Source organism: Amblyraja radiata, chromosome 10 (assembly GCF_010909765.2).
Source record: "Amblyraja radiata isolate CabotCenter1 chromosome 10, sAmbRad1.1.pri, whole genome shotgun sequence".
NCBI classification, from domain to species: Eukaryota; Metazoa; Chordata; class Chondrichthyes; order Rajiformes; family Rajidae; genus Amblyraja; species Amblyraja radiata.
The window spans coordinates 14,997,411-15,014,528 of NC_045965.1; the positions used below are offsets into that span (position 1 = coordinate 14,997,411).

At 42.0% G+C, this 17,118-nt stretch overlaps 1 protein-coding gene across 1 annotated transcript in view; it reads right to left on the minus strand.

Annotated features, from left to right (window-relative positions):
* axdnd1 (axonemal dynein light chain domain containing 1) overlaps positions 1-17,118 on the minus strand; it is a 91,219-nt gene that overhangs the window by 65,566 nt on the left and 8,535 nt on the right. Inside the window, exons 3-5 of the mRNA XM_033028142.1 lie at positions 11,537-11,656; positions 6,906-7,069; positions 3,593-3,696 (exon numbers count right to left, since the gene is read on the minus strand). Of these exons, the coding sequence (XP_032884033.1) occupies positions 3,593-3,696; positions 6,906-7,069; positions 11,537-11,656 (388 nt within the window). The remainder of the gene's footprint in view (positions 1-3,592; positions 3,697-6,905; positions 7,070-11,536; positions 11,657-17,118) is intronic.

Sequence of the window (17,118 nt, forward strand, 5' to 3'; positions counted from 1 at the left end):
TCAGCAACCGGCTACGACATGACAATCGCCTGAAAAATCGCCTATGTGGGACAGACCCATTATACAGCCCGGAAGCTGGTCCTTCGGCCCAACTCGTTCATGTTGGCCAGATGCCCCATCTAATTTTCCTACATTTGGCTCATGTCCTTCTAAACCTATCCTATCTGTATACCTGTCCAAGTGTCTTTTAAATGCCTCAACTACTTCCACTCGCAGCTCATTCCATATACTAATCATTCTGAACTAAACGAATTAAACTAACTAAACTAAATTGTCTGAGCAATAAAGTTGCCCCTCAGCTTCCTATTAACTCTTTCCCCTCTCATCTTATACCTATGTCCTCTGATGCTTGACTAGATATAAAATGATTCCCCTCAATGATTTTATACATCTTTATAAGATCATCCCTCAGCCTTCCTAGCCTGCCCAACCTTTCCTGAAAGCTCAGGTACTCGAATAATGGCAACATCTTCATGAATCTTTTCTGCAATCTTTCCAGCTTAATTACATCCTTACTATAGCACGGTGACCAAAACTGAACACAATAACTATTCTCAACATAATATTGTGACCTCACCAATGTCTTCTACCACTGTAACCTAATGTTGCAACTTCCGTACATAATGAAGGCCAACGTACTAAAAACCTTCTTTACCACCGTAAAGGATCCATCACTGATTCCTGACACTAACAATGATTCGTATATCACAGCTGGAGCTCCCACAATTTCTTCTTCAGCTTTTCACAACGTCCTCAGATATATAATCAAGTCCACTTGACCAATATTCCTTTAAACCTTTTCTATCCATGTGCCAGTCCGAATGTCATTTAAATGTTGTTATTATATCTGCATCAACCACATTGTCCAGCAATTCATTCCATATACATACCATGCTCGTTGTAAAAAATATTGACCCTCAGTTTCCTATTTAAATCCTTTCTGTGGACCTACGTTCTCTATTTTTCAACTGCTGTGCAAAGGCTGTATGCACTCACCCTCTGATATTCATGATTTTATGCACCTCTTTAAGCTCACCTCTCAGTCTCTTGTCTCCAAGGAATTTGCAGACCTGACCAACCTCTCCCTATTGCTCAGGCCCTCAAGTCCTGGCAACATCCTTGTAAATCTTTTCTGCACTCTTTCCAGCTTAACAGCATCTTTGTACAACAGGGTGACCAAAACTGAACACATAATTCACCTGGCCAGGCGCCAACTCTCAGGCACTTCCTCCTACTTATCCTTGGACCATGACCCCACAGACGAGCACCAGACCTTAATCTCAAGCACCATCACTGACTTCATCACTTCCGGCTCCCTGCCCTCCCAAGCCTCCAACCTCATCGTTCCCCAGCCCCGCACGGCCCGATTTTATCTTCTCCCTAAAATCCACATACAGAAATGTCCTGGCAGACCCATTGTTTCTGCTTGTACATGTCCTACCGAACTAATTTCCACATAGGATAGGACTCCATCCTATCCCCCCTGGTCCAATCCCTCCCCACCTATGTCCAAGAAACCTCACACGCTCTTCGTCTCCTTCATGACATCCGTTTTCCAGGCCCCCACTCCCTCATCGTTACTATGGATGTCCAGTCACTCTACACCTCCATCACCCACCAGGAGGGTCTTAAAGCCCTTCGTTTCTTCCTCGACCGCAGAACCAACCCATTTCCGTCTACTAATACTCTCTTCCACCTAGCAGAGCTGATCCTTACACTGAACAACTTCTCCTTTGACTCCTCCCATCTCCTCCAAATCCAAGGCGTAGTTATGAGCATGGGTTGCCCACCAACATCGTATACCACTGCAATATAACACCCCAACTTCTATTCTCAGTGTCCTGACTGATTATCAGCGTTCCAAAGGCCTTCTTGGCCACCCTGACTACCTGTGACGCTACTTTCAGGGAACTACGTACTTGTACTCCTGGTTCCTCTGTCCTGAGGCCTACACTGTTTTGACCTCCCAAAATGCAAAATTTCCACTTATCTGAATTAAACTCCATTTGCCATTCCTCAGCCCACTTACCCAGCTGATCAAGATCCCCTTGTAATTCTTGATAACTTTCTTCATTGTCTATCATGCCACCTATTTTTAGTGCCATCTGCCAACTTACTATCTGTGTCTTTTACATTGTCAACCAAATCGTAGAAATACTGAACTACAACTAAAATCAATGGGATCACATGCAAGATATAGTGACTGAAGCAAAGCCTGGGAAGTAATAGATCGATGCAGGTGAGGGGGGGGTGGTGATTGGAAGATGGGTGAAGATGCTGACAAAGGCAAGAGGTGAAAAGGATGCAGAAGTGTGTCAGATGGGTAAGATGAGAAGGAGAGAAATATAAAGCTGGAGAGAGGGATATGGATGGAAGGGGACAGGGTAGAGATGCATCAACAGTCCCGACACCTCCTCTCTCACTTCCATCCAAGGATCCTGACAGTGTTTAAGGATGAGACAGAGGTTCACTTGCAAGTCTTCCACCTTCATGTATTACATTCAGTATTCCCGATGTGGCCTCCTCTTCATTGCAGAGAGAAAATGTAGATTAGGTTACTGTTTCATTGGACACTTGCTCTCTGAATGCCCAGACATGTTGTGGCTTCTGGTTGCTGGCCATTTTAACTCCTATTCCCTTTCCTACATTGACCTTTCTCTCCTTGACCTCCATTGTCAGAGTGAGGCCACACACAAACTGGAGGGAGAACACCAGAAATTCCACTTGGGTAGCGGAATTCTGTAATTTCAAGTAATATCCCTCCAATGCTCCTTCACTTCTTTAATCCCATCACCCCTCCATCCCAGTGTACACACATTTACCCACCACCTCCAAAACCTTGTTCCTTTCTCCTCCTCTTCCTTACACACTTCTCCCAAGTCTCCCATTTTCCTTTCATGCCCCCCTTTCCCCTTCCCTATCCCCATCCCTTTCCACCTATATCCCTCGCTCCAGCTTTGCATTTCACTCCTCCTTTCCTTTCTTTATCTGACTCCCTTCTGTCTCATTTTCACCTCTGTCACTATCTCCATCCATCAGCCAATCTCCCCCCTCCCCCACTTCACCTGTATCCACCTATCATGCCAGGCTTTGATCCACCACATCTCTCTTTTTCAGCGTTCTCCTCCCATCCCATCAGTGAAGAAGGATCCAGACCCGAAATGGCATCTGTCCACTCATTCCACAGATGCTGCCTGACCAGCTGAGTTCCTCCAGCACTTTGTTTATTGCTCAATATCCCAGCAGCCGCATCTCCTGTGCCTTCATAAATGGATTGCATCTAAGATATTCTGTTAAGCATTCTGAATAACAGCAATATCCTATTTTTCCCTCCACAACCTGCATTCTTCATTCCCTGCACTATGTGCCACTCTTGTACTCCTATCAGTCAAATAATTAAAAAGAACAATATGTCAGGTTCACCTTCTACCCAATAAAGTAGCATGAAATCTGAGTTTGTCTGTGAGTCACAATTAGAAAATAAACTGTGTTATAACAAAATTGTGTGGAAAGCAAGTAAGCTGGGTTTTTCAAACCTAGGGTAACATATTCCATTCAAATATCCCCACCTCAAGATGCTCTATAAATGTACCTTCCTGCTCGAACCAGTGAGATGGGCTGATCTATCAAGTACTTGAACTTTGCTCTCCGTCTTGGGTGTTGCCATACACGATCAGTTGGTCGGATGCTGTTTTGCTGTGGAATCAAAGCATTTAGACCATTTGTACGAAGCTGGTAACTATTAACAGCATCGTTATAACTGTAATCAAAGAATGTGCCAAAATTAAAATCATAATGTACTTAATTTCATTCTGTTCTTTAAATTAAAGAAATCATGTATAGTTGTATTTTTCAAAAAACAAACTATCCATGGGCAAAAAATGTTCTGAATGCCTATGATTGTCCTGCAATCAAAGCTCCCCAATGACAATGTTTCTATCAACTGAGGGCAAAATAAAACACCTACTTATGTTTAAGAAGGAACTGCAGATGCTGGATAGAAATGCTGGAGAAACTCCTACTTATGTATATCATCTGTAGAATAAACTACAAAGAAATGGGTTATTGTGGTTGTGAGGAACCATTGTATCTCAAATATATGCCTTATAATCATGGAGAAGATGATGGAAATAACTGGACAGCTATCAGAGATTCACAGATGTTTCTGGTGGGTTGGTGTAAGGGGGTTAAGGGTTTTGGAACCAAGATATGATGATTAAATTAAGAAACATTTCAGCCAAGTACCGTTTGCTTTGGTATGAATTGCATCACTAAGTTACAAAGAAAAGCCCTTTATATAATAAAAAATAGTTGCCCTTGGAAAACAATAAAGCGATTTTTACATAAATTGACAACTGGATTTTCTTGTTCAGAAACTCAAGGCACCAGCACAAATGTGAAAGTTCTGAACTTCCTTTTCACTATAATTGGAAGTGGATAGAGTCCAGCAATACAATGTCAGCTTCTCCTGCATTTCCCAGCAGTTATGCAGGGAAGTCGGCACACTGACAACTGAATTGATTTCATTGGAAAGGGAAGGCTATGAAGGAGGAAGATGTGTCCTAGTTTTTCAATTTAAACAAACAGGTTAATCTTTAAGACTATGATTGTTTGTAAATGAGCTTTATGAGAGATAACTTTGAAAGCCAGTAAGTCTAAGATTATACTATATCAGTTATTAAACTAAGAAGCCTGCACACACTATGAACAGTGCCGATTTCAGCTGGACTACCGGTAGGCTCATATCAGTGGTAAGAAAATTGCTCAGACAAGTACAACGTGATGCATTTTTAGAAGTTAAATCAGTCCAGGATGCACACAATGAATGGTAGAGGCCTCAATGTGTTATTAAATAGACGGACCTCGGTGAAGAAGTACATGGTTTCCTTGCAAGTTGTAACCATGGGGAAAGCATGGTGAAGATTGCATATGGCGTGCGTGCCCTTATCGGCCATGTTCGTGAGTACAAGAGTTGGGACAAAAACATTGGTGAGACAATACCTGAAGTATTCATTACAGTTCTGATCACCATGCTGTAGGAAGGATATTATAAAGTTAGAGAGGGTGTATGTCACCTGCACTGGAAAGCTTGAGTTATAAGGAAACACTAGATAGGCATGGACTATTTCCCATAGAGTGAAGGATACTGAGAGATGACTTTAAAGAGGTTTATAAAATTAGATACCCACTAACTTTATTTTCCTAGAGTAGAGAAGTCTAAAACTAGAGGGCGTAAGTTTAAGGTGAGAGGGGAAAGATTTGAAGTGGATCTGGGGGTAGATTTTTCATGCAGAGGGTGGTGGATATGAGGAATCAGCTGCCAGAGGAAGTGCAGAGGCAGTTGAAATTACAACATTTGAAAGACTTTTGGACAGTATATGAATAGGAAAGATTTAGAGGCAAATGGATTAAACACAAGCAAATTGTATTAGTTTAGGCAGGCATCTTGGTAGACATGGATAAATTGAGCCAGGGCTTGTTTTCATGCTCTAAGAAGCTAGAGCAATAGGACCTAACAGACATGAAACCTTAGAACTGCAAGGAGCTTAATGGATCAACCAACATTCCCATAGATTACTATTTAGGCAGAGAAGGACGTAATGAAAGGGTTTTTTTCCCCCATTTCATCATGATGCATACATGTTAAATACTTCCCAACAATATCAAACACACTGCACGTAAATCACAATACTGCAAATCTGAAATAAAAATAAAAAATGCAGGAAAACTCAACAAGTCAGGGAACAGAAAGAGAAACCATTAATGCTTCTTTGTCAGAAATGGGAAAAGGAGAAATGTTAGTCTCAGATTAAACATAGAAAGATAGAAGAATGCAAGGGGAAAATGTTCATACAGAGAAATAAAGAGCATGTTATCTCTGGTTAGAGAATTCAATAGTCAGTCACATGGCATTGAAACAGGCCCTTCAGCCCAACTTGCACATGGTGGCCAAGATGCCCCATCTGTACTAGCCCTTCCTGTCCACGTTTGACCCATATCTCTCTAAACCTTTCCAATCCATATACCTGTAGCCCGGCAGTCTACAATGTGCCGAGGCATTAGATGTTCCTGAAGATTGCATTAGCCTCATTATAACAGCACACATGGTTATAGCAAGGAAGGTCAGATTGTGAGTCGATTAGTGAATTAAAGTGCCAGGCACCCAGAAGCCAAAAGTCAGTCCTGTGGACTGTGTGCTGGGGCACCACAAATTTGTGTTTGGTTTCTCCGTGACAGCTTTAAAGAGCATAGTAAGCACTTTGTAGAAAGGCACAAACATAACTATTTGTGCATGCATTAATTTATACTAAAACTGAACCTTCATAGCTGCATGGAAAATTTTATATTTTGAATCTTACATTAAATCTATCATCTTGGATGTCTTGGAGCACATTTTCACTCTTAAAAAAACCGGCTAGCCACTACGCAGTTCGGAATCAGAGCCAAAAAATAGATGGGTTGTCCCGTGGTTGGGGGGTGATTAGAATACCAGATTGATATTCAGAAGTTGGGGGTGGATGCAAAATTCACAATATTTACGCTCACATAAAGAGAGCGGGAACATAGAAAAAAAAATCAGAATGGCAACAGTCAGATTTGGTTTCCACCAAAAACATTCACTTCATACAGAGTTTGAAAGATTGCAGAGGGAGAAACAACATGCTGGGATGTCATAGTCTAGTTCTTAGAATCATCAACGAGCGGATTGAAGGGTGATTTTGGATGCCAAAGTGTGGGGTTGACCCAATGCTGGAGGTAAGTTCTCACCTTCCCTTGCAAGCATCCAAGTTTGACACTGAATTTATTTTGTTTCCTCTTTAAACTGGAGAGAGAATACTAAATGCATTACTAATTTTATTTAAATGGTAAGCACTTGAGTATATAAAGTACTTTTATGTCCCTACCTTAAGATCTTTTGAGGATTTCGAGGATAACTCTGCATGACAACATGAATTTGGCCTCGTGGCCAATGACAGCAGGATCTCTTCTGGGATGAAGTCATGCTTGAGAGGTGGCAGTGGCTTATGTTGTTCAATGGTGTCCGGCTTTTCTTCTAGTTGGGATAACTCTGCACAAGCACAAGTCAATAAAAATACTATGACTAATACATTAGTTGATTAGCAAATTAATCAAAACTTAAATATTTCAAGACCTGAAATGTCACCCATTCCTTCTATCCAGAGATGCTACCTGGCCCACTGAGTCACTGAGTTAAGGGCCTGCCCAACTTGGCCGTCATTTACGCGACAGGCCGGTAGTGACTGATGCGCGACGGTCGCGTGTGTCATCATGCGTCCGCACAGCTGTCTGGAGCCGTGACGTTATTTGAAGATAGACACAAAATGCAGGAGTAACTCAATAGGACCGGCAGCATCTCTGGTGAGAAGGAATGGATGATGTTTCGGGTCAAGACTCTTCTTCAGTCTGAAAAAGGGTCTCGACCCGTAACGTCACACATTGCTTCTCTCCAGAGATGCTTCCGGTTCCGCTGAATTACCCCAGTATTTTGTGTCTATCTCCAATCGTCTTGGCCCCGCTCTGGGAGCAGGAGTGGTAGTGGATCCGGATTCGCGACAACCGTGGGCCCCAGGCCGAGCTCGGCGGTCGCATGTCAGCTTCTGCTGCTGTTGGAGGTGAGACGTTGCGCCGCGCCAGGGTGTCCCACTTGACTGTCATTTACGCACCAGGCCGGTGGCGCGCGAAGATTTCGTCCAGAACGAAATCCAGGAGCGCTGCACGATACCGCACGCAACTCCACACTCCTCCACACCACTCCATGCGCCCGTCCCACGCGACCCACACGCTACCCACACACTACCAGGTTGTGTAATTGGCGTGCAAATGACGGACAAGTGGGACAGGACCTTTACTCCAGCATTTTGTGTCTATCTGGCACAATCCTAAAGTGATAGGATTGAAGCATAATCTGACATCCATGAGGTGGCGCTGCTCTACCTCTGAGACTAGCTTTGACAACAATTCAATGGCAGTAATTTCCCTGTGTTATGGTGTTTCTCAAAAAACTGTGTGAGGTCCATCCAGTGCTACTTTGTCGCAGATTGTTTGGTCCAAGTAAGCTTAGATATAGGGAATGCATACACTTTTTAAGAAAATAAAAACTGATGCAGACTTCTAAGATTTCTGAGCAGAGGAATTTTATAAAATCCCAAACTAATAGTTCACTGCATGTTTATATTCACATCCACAGCATCTTTGCTTTAAGTTTTCATTTAAAATAAAGTTTATGTGTGGCTTTTCAACAAGAATAAAACAGCTAGGTAAACAAGGACTTAGATTTGTTGTTGTAGAATATTAAAATGGGCAAATTAGTAAAGTTTTTTTTTAAATGTAACAGAGATGATGCACAGAAAATGCAACGTACCCTTTCTATCCCTAATTGATAGACCCTAACAAAGCGAGATTGTACAGGTTTGGACTGTTTCAGTGGAACATTGGCCGCTGAGGGGGGACCTGATAGAAGTATATAAAATTATAAGATGCAAAGATAGTCTAGACAATCAGAATCTTTTTCCCAGATGGAAATGTCAAAGACTGGAAGGCCTATCCACGTGCCTATCTAAAATCCTCTTAAATGCTACTCTCGTATCTGACTCCACCACCACCCATGTCCGCAAATTCCAGACACCCACTACTCACTGTGTAAAAAAAAAGTTGCCTCTCACATCTTCTTTAAACTTTGGCCCTCTCGACTTAAAACTAGGCACAAGGATATGCCGGGAATGAAGAGCAGAATGAAGACAGATGAGATTAGTTTATTCTAACCATGTTCAGCATAGATACTGGGGGTGAAGGACCTGTTTGTGTACTAAACTGTTCTATGATCTATAACCATTTAAAATAGGATAGGAATTCATAGTGTCTTCTAGCCTTTGTCTATCGTTTACACTTGGGTGATACAGCCATCAAGAAAATTAATGCAGGGATGTGTCAAATTATACTGTCTCATGTAGCTTTACTGATATTATAGAAGACATTGAATCTCCATTGATTGAAACTAAAAACATTAATGTGCTGTACAAGCCAGATAGACTAGCCTAATTGTATCAACAATTGTAATGATGTATTGTATATTGTTTATCTGTGCCATAGATACATAGATACACAGATAATAGGTGCAGGAGTAGGCCTATTGGCCCTTCGACCCAGCACAGCCATTCAATGTGATCATGGCTGATTATCCACTTTCAGTACCCCTTTCCTGCCTTCTCCCCATATCCCTTGATTCTGCCAGCCCTAAAAGCTCTATCTAACTCTCTTTTGAATGCATCCAGTGAATCGGCCTCCACCGCCTCCTGAGGCAGAGAATAGGGTCATAGAGCTATACAATATGAAAGCAGCCCCTTTGACCCAACTAGTGCACACCGACCAAGTTGATCAACCACTTACCAATGCCTGGCCCATATCTCTCAAATCTTACCTACCCATGTATCTGTCCAACGGTCATTTAAATGTCGTAATTGTACTAGCCTCCACCACCTCCTCTAGTAGCTCATTCCATATGAGCACCATGCTCGAGATCAGTTTTAAATCATTCCCCTCCCACCTTAAAACCATGACCTCTAGTTTCAGACGCCCCTACACTGGAGAAAAAAAAAGACTGGCTACTCACCTCATCTTGCGCCTCATGATTTTATGAATCCTTGTAAAGTCACCACTCAGATTTTCATGCTGCAGCGAAGACAGACCCAACGTATCTAGCCACTCTAACAGGAAGATGCATGCCCTGAACTCTTGTCATCACACTTTCAAAAATTATCTTCCAATCCTTTCTCTAATATCCCCCAATGATGGTCTCTCTTCTAATTTCCCCATCCCTCGCACAACTTCTCTCTGACTGGTCCCCACACTCATCTCTATTTGCCCTTCCACATCTACTCACATCAAACACTACTTTTCATGCCTCACAATTGATTAGCATGGGTGTCAGAGGTTATCCGGAGAAGGCAAGAATGGGGTTGAGAAGAATAGCATGTTCCTGTTAGAGTGGCTAGATAGATCAGCCATGATTAAATGGCGGAGTACACTTGAAGGGCCGAATGGCCTAATTCTGCTCCTATCACTTATTATCTTATTACAAACACTTGCCTTGAACATCTGCTGCACCATCTGCCCACCCACAATCCTCTCTCAAAATCCTTTACTTTATTACTTCCTATCTGTCAGGGAGGAAGATCAATATCTGGTAGAATATCCAAGCCTTCCTGACTGCACACTTACAGTCAGACGTAATTTCTTGCTTTAGTTCAATGATGTGCAACTTAAAGGCATCTTCCAAAACTTTGCATTGAGATTACAAAGAAATTCCTATCATAGAGTCATACTGCACAGAAGCACCTCTTCCACCCAACTCACCCATGCCAATCAAGAGGTCTCATCTCAGCTAGTCCCTTTTGCTTGCATATGGCCCACCTCTAAATCTTCCCTATCTCTTCACTCAGAGAACCATGAATCTTCGGTTTCTTAATCCCAAGGGACAGATTTTGCACTCCCAGATGCTCAATGGAAAAAGGGAATAAGGCAGCAGGGCAGAATTAAGGTAAAACATCATGTCAGTATAGCACAACAAACTCAAGAGATTATGTGCTTAATCTCTGTCTTTTACACTCCTTGTTCATGTGGCTCTGTAAATTGGAATGGATCACCATTTCTTATCAAGTACATTCCCTGTTTAAAATGATGCATTGTTACTTACTCCATAATTTCTCCATTTTGGGAAATATAGCAATCATACCAACTGTAAATAAATGACAATATTTGTCATATATGACGAGATGATAAGTAATTTCATCATGCATGGAAACCATAGCTAATGCTATGTTTATCCAACATGGATAGTAATCAACATCAGAAACAATTCCACTATTTTCCAAAGATAGACACAAAATGCTGGAGTAACTCAGCGGGACAGTGGGCATCCAGAGATGCTGCCTGTCCCGCTGAGTTATTCCAACATTTTGTGTCCATCTTTGGTGCAACCAACATCTGCAGTTACTTCTCATACATTATTTTCCAAACTGCAGCTCAGCTGCTTGTTGAGTGGTTATATTATCATGATCCATATCTTTCCAAACTTGGCTGGTTCAACAGTTACCAGTTTATGCAGTTTGATACGAGGCAATATCTTTGTCAACTAGGTCATTAGGAAAGGTAGAAAAACTCCAATGATACGCTACCTGACCACAGAAATCCTGATGGTTGTGCATCTAGCTCACTGGGTACTGATTCCAACAGTTCCCTTTACACACCCACACTCCCTTGAGTTATGTTTCTGTGTTCCCTTTAAACTTCACTGGTTTACTGAAAAATGTATTATTCTTCTGCGTAGGTGTCTTGGAATATTAATATGCAACATCCAATAATCAGGAAACCTATAATTCCGGCATCACTAAGATCCCCAATATGCCAGTTTAAAGGAGTTTTAAGCATTTTTGTTTTAAAAGAGATCATGATTGTCACATTCCTCTTTAAACTTTGATCCTGATTCTTACTCAGTTTCGATGTTGCCACTTCATACCTTGTTCATTCTTCAAATGTTTGCACTCGTTGGAGACGGCCTTCCTACTTTCATCAGACATTGGTTCTTCATCAAAACAAGCACAGATATCCAATATCTGTTGAGAGGTTGGATTAGGCTCTAAAGAAAACAAAGCATAATCGTAGCTTTCAGTAGCTTTCAAATTGCTTGAGCTCTTTGTTCAATGTTCAAAGCAGGCACTTAAACCACATTAGTATAAAGTCCATTTGAGAAATCTACTTAACAGCTTTTAATCTTTGTTTGTATAACATGGCATAGTGGGTCAAAACATCAATTCTTGATTCATTTTTCATGTAATATTCTTGCATTTATATAGTATACTCTGAATCTGCATCTTCTCAAATAAAGTCAAATAATACATTATTTGTATTCTGTAGGAAGATGAAGAAATTTCCATGCATCAGAAATATGCTACCGACAGTAATGAGATGGAATCAAGTCAAGAGTGTTTAATTGTCATATGTTCCAGGAACAAAACAATTAAATTATCACTTGCTGCAGCTTTACAAGCACATTATCGCAGCATGTAATAAATATTAAACAATAATACAACAAAATACAACTATACTCAGTAACTTGATCATAATAGTGCAAGCCAAAGTACATAGTGGAATAATGTACAAAGTCCATTGTATTTCATTTCTGAGACAACGATCTGGTTAGCTTTGTTCAGTGCAGTTCAAGAACCTGATGGTTGATGGGAAGAAGCCATTTTTGAATGTTGAGGCAACAGTTCTCTGGCTCGGATGCATTTGGGATTCTCAAATTCATCATGAATGACCCAGTGTGTTTTGCCATACTCCAATTTACCATAGAATAAACTAAAGTCCCTCTCACACCAATGCCTTCTCAACAGTTGTTAAACTCCCTTCAAGGTGGAAGAGAATGATGTTGGTGAATGGGCTTCGGGCTCATCTCCTGCCCCACAGAGGTCCTTAGAGGCACTCTGGGTCGGCTACGGGAGGCGCGGCATGGCGGCTGAGAGATGGTCATCGTGGCGAGGGCAGCAAACTCATGGCCAACGTTGAGGCATCAGAGTGGTCGAGGCAGCGGAGTGGGTATCTGGAGGCCCCATTAGATTGGGTGCCACTCCAAATGACCGAGCACGTGGAACGGACTCAGCCTGCAGCGGCACTGGGCAGCAGATCAGCAGTGAAGGATATCGACACATCACCTGGCCAGCACAGCCCTGCAACTCCAATCCTATGCTACTGCCAGGACAACGGATCTTTGTGGCCAAGTTAAGACTACTTTGTAAAACATTTTGAACTTGAAGGGAACAAGTGGCTGCCTGAAACGTGTAAAATCTTGCGTATTGATTCAATGCGATCTACTGTCTTACATTTGTGTGCTTCAGGGGCTGTCCCACGGGTGACCTAATTGGCGAGTTTAGAAGAGTTTAGGAGAGTTTGAAAAAATGTCATGTTGAAGACCTCCTTCAACCTCCTTCGACTATGTTGAAGACTAGCTACGACTAACGTCGGTAAAATTGGACAACTGAACAGTGGAGAGTGAAGACGACCTCCTTCGACCTCCCTTCGACTATGATAAAGACTATCTATGACTTGACTTGACTGGACTACCCTCGATTACCTCCAACTAACATGCTGATCTACTACAACAAAACCTACGAGTAAAAAAAGTATTGATTTTTTTCCATGGCAACCTTATTTTACTCGCGGGCATTTTTCAACTACGCCGCGACCTAGCTGAGGCCTCAAGTACACAGGGACTACTCTCGAGCATGAAGGAGAGTTACAAAGGCCTCCTACGACCTCGTGTCGACCATGCAGCAAGTTTGAGTCGAGGGCAAACTCGCCAGAACTCGCGGATTAGGTCGCCCAAGTGGAACAGCCCCTTTAGTGTGATTGTGTCTAATGTATAGGAGGAATGTCACTGAACTGAATGTAAAAAATGAATTTTGCTGTACTTAGGAACACATAACAATAAAGTACCATATTGAAACATATTCTTCCCGATGGGTCGCAGTGAGATGAGAGCATGGCCACTCTCTGTAAGCTGATTTTTATTCCACCGTTTTTCTTGAAGGAACCAACATTTTTGTTATTCGCTATGTCGAGTGATATGGACACATTTTTGAAAAGATGTAAAGGAATTAGAATGGGTGTAATATAAATTTACAGCAGCATTCCAAGAATGAGGGACTTCAGTTCATGGTGATCCAAAAGAAAAATTTAAAATCGAGGCCGAGAAGAACGGCATCTAAAGGTGGAAGGATCGAGAAGTAGGTGTCATGGAAAGAAGATGATTGGAAAACAAAAAACATTAGGATTTTTTAAAGCATGGTGAGTAGTTATAATATGGAATGCACAGGGTAGTAGTGAAAGCAAGCTCAACTCTTGTATTCAATCAGTAGCTGGCTAAGTCTCTGAAAGGAAATAAAAACCTACAGGGCTATGAAAAAAGAGCAGGGATGCATGGATAGCTAGTCGCTCCTAAATGTGGCTATTATTCTTTCAATGGGCTGCCTGGCCTCCTTCCATGCTGTAACCATTCTGAGATTCAACAAACGTCTACTAAGAGTTGATGAGCTAGATTCTACACGTTGTGTTATATTAGGGAGAAAATTACCTAGATATTTTATTCAAGTCGAGAGTCGCATCCATTTAGATAAATGTGGTCAGTATGACAAGTATAACAGGTATCGGGATCAGGAAGGTAACTCTGATGGACCTTCAGCTCTTCTACTTACCAACAGATGGAAGGTTTTTGATTAATACTTTATTGTCATGTGTACTTGGTACAGTGAGATTCTTTGTTTGCTTACAGTGCAAGTATGCCACTTAAAGGGTGCCAACAAAGGTACAAAAGTATTCAATATAGTCCCTCTTCCTTCTCCCCCACCTAACCCCCCCCCCCCCCTCCTACTGGAGTAACACAGCAGGTCAGGCAGCATCTCTGGACAACCAACGTTTCAGGTTGGGACCATTCTTTGGTGGCTTCCCATCTCCCACCGGATCACCTACAAAATCCTGCTCCTCACCTACAAAGCCCTCCACCATCTGGCCCCCCCATATCTCACTGACCTCCTCTCCCCCTACCAACCCTCACGGTCCCTCAGATCCACATCAGCCGGTCTCCTCTCCATCCACAAGTCCAATCTCCGCAGTTTTGGGGACAGAGCCTTCTCCAGGGCAGCTCCCAGGCTCTGGAACTCCCTCCCCCAACTGATCCGCAATTCCGTGTCCCTCACCATCTTCCAGTCCCGCCTCAAGACCCATCTCTTCACCTCTGCCTATCCTTAGCCCCACGTCCCCGTCCCTTTTCATCTGTGCATTAATTGCTTCATACTGTGTTTTGTATTGAATTCTGTCTTTACTTTGTGTACTAGTCATGTCTCTACTATTTATTTCATTCCCCTTACATGTTTTTCCTCTACATGCTCAATTTTTGTAAGGTGTCCTTGAGACTCTTGAAAGGCGCCCATAAATAAAATTTATTATTATTATTATTATTATTTGGAATGTCCCCTATCCATGTAATCCAAAGATTCTGCCTGACCCATTGAGTTACTCTAGCACTTTGTGTTCTGTGCGAAATTCAGACATCTGCAGTTGCTTGTATTTCTACTCAAGATGCCTCGCCAACAGTCTGTCTGTCCCTTCCTTCTTTGTGTTTTAATAGTATATGTTAAATGTCTTTTTTTAGTGTTCTTTAGCATGTTTTATGTGGGGTTGGGGGAAACTTTTTCTAATTGCTTACCTCGACGGAGATGCAATTTTTTTCCGTATTGTATCTCCGTCCGCACTGCGGCTTTAACATCGAGGAGTTGGTGGTCTTTGCTGGAGACCAACTTTTGAGAGTAGCACAGCAGGGAGCCTATGGGACTTTAACATCGTCGAGCCCGCGATCCCTTTGCCAGGGATCGACCTTGGAGCTCTGACCGTGGGGGCTTAGAAACATAGAAAATAGGTGCAGGAGTAGGCCATTCGGCCCTTCAAGCCTGCACCGCCATTCAATATGATCATGGCTGATCATCCAACTCAGTATCCTGTATCTGTCTTCACTCCATACCCGCTGATCCCTTTAGCCACAAGGGCCACATCTAACTCCTTCTTAAATATAGCCAATGAACTGGCCTCAACTATCTTCTGTGGCAGAGAATTCCACAGATTCACCACTCTCTGTGTGAAAAATGTTTTTCTCATCTCGGTCCTAAAAGACTTCCCCCTTATCCTTAAACTGTGACCCCTTGTTCTGGACTTCCCTAACATCGGGAACAATCTTCCTGCATCTAGCCTGTCCAACCCCTTAAGAATTTTGTACGTTTCTATAAGATCCCCCCCCCTCAATCTTCTAAATTCTAGCGAGTACAAGCCGAGTCTATCCAGTCTTTCTTCATATGAAAGTCCTGCCATCCCAGGAATCAGTCTGGTGAACCTTCTCTGTACTCCCTCTATGGCTAGAATGTCTTTCCTCAGATTAGGAGACCAAAACTGTAGACAATACACCAGGTGTGGTCTCACCAAGACCCTGCACAACTGCAGTAGAACCTCCCTGCTCCTATACTCAAATCCTTTTGCTATGAATGCTAACATACCATTCGCTTTCTTCACTGCCTGCTGCACCTGCATGTCTACTTTCAATGACTGGTGTACCATGACACCCAGGTCTCATTGCATCTCCCCTTTTCCTAATCGGCCACCTTTCAGATAATAGTCTACTTTCCTGTTCTTGCCACCAAAGTGGATAACCTCACATTTATCCACATTATACTGCTTGCGGACTTAACATCATGGAGCTCGCGGTCTCTGGTCAAAGACTAACTTCGGGAACTCCAAGCCACAGGACCTTCGACTGCCCCGATGCGGGAGTTTCGATCGCCCCGATGAATGGATCGACTGCCCCGACCATGGGAGAATAAAGAGGAAGAAAAGTGGACTTTTTTACATCACAGTGCAGAATATGGGGAATCCACTGTGGTGGATGTTTATGTTAACTTTTATTTAATTATGTGTCTTGTTGCTTTTTTTTTCCATATAGCTGTATGGTAATAAGCATATCACTGTACCTTAATTGGTACACGTGACAATAAACTTTTGAAACCATTGAATTGTGGCATAAAATGGAATAAATGTATATGATCTGAATCATTACACAGATGTGTTGCAATGTGACCAAGGGTAGAAAATTAACCGATAATCTCCCAAATGATCCTTTGGAATAGATAGAGCATGATAACATTTCCCATTTGTTGCTTCTGAAACTAAAGTTTTATATTTAAATGAAGATAATTTCAAAAATATGAGGGAAGAGATGGCAGAAAGAAACCTTATAACCTTATAAGCAGTAGTGGATATTTACGACAATTTTTCATAATTTTCAAAAATACTTTGTTGCGTTACCTTGAGCAGGATGATACATCCATGACTAAGAAAATCAAGGATGGTGTCAAATTAAAAGAACAGACATAAAGTGATTTAACGATTCACAGTTAGCAAGTAAATTGGAAAAATTTATAAACCAATGGGTGTATTACAGAATTAAGAGAAAGGGGAAAAAATAGATTATAAACTGAAACTAGCAAGAAATATTTAAAA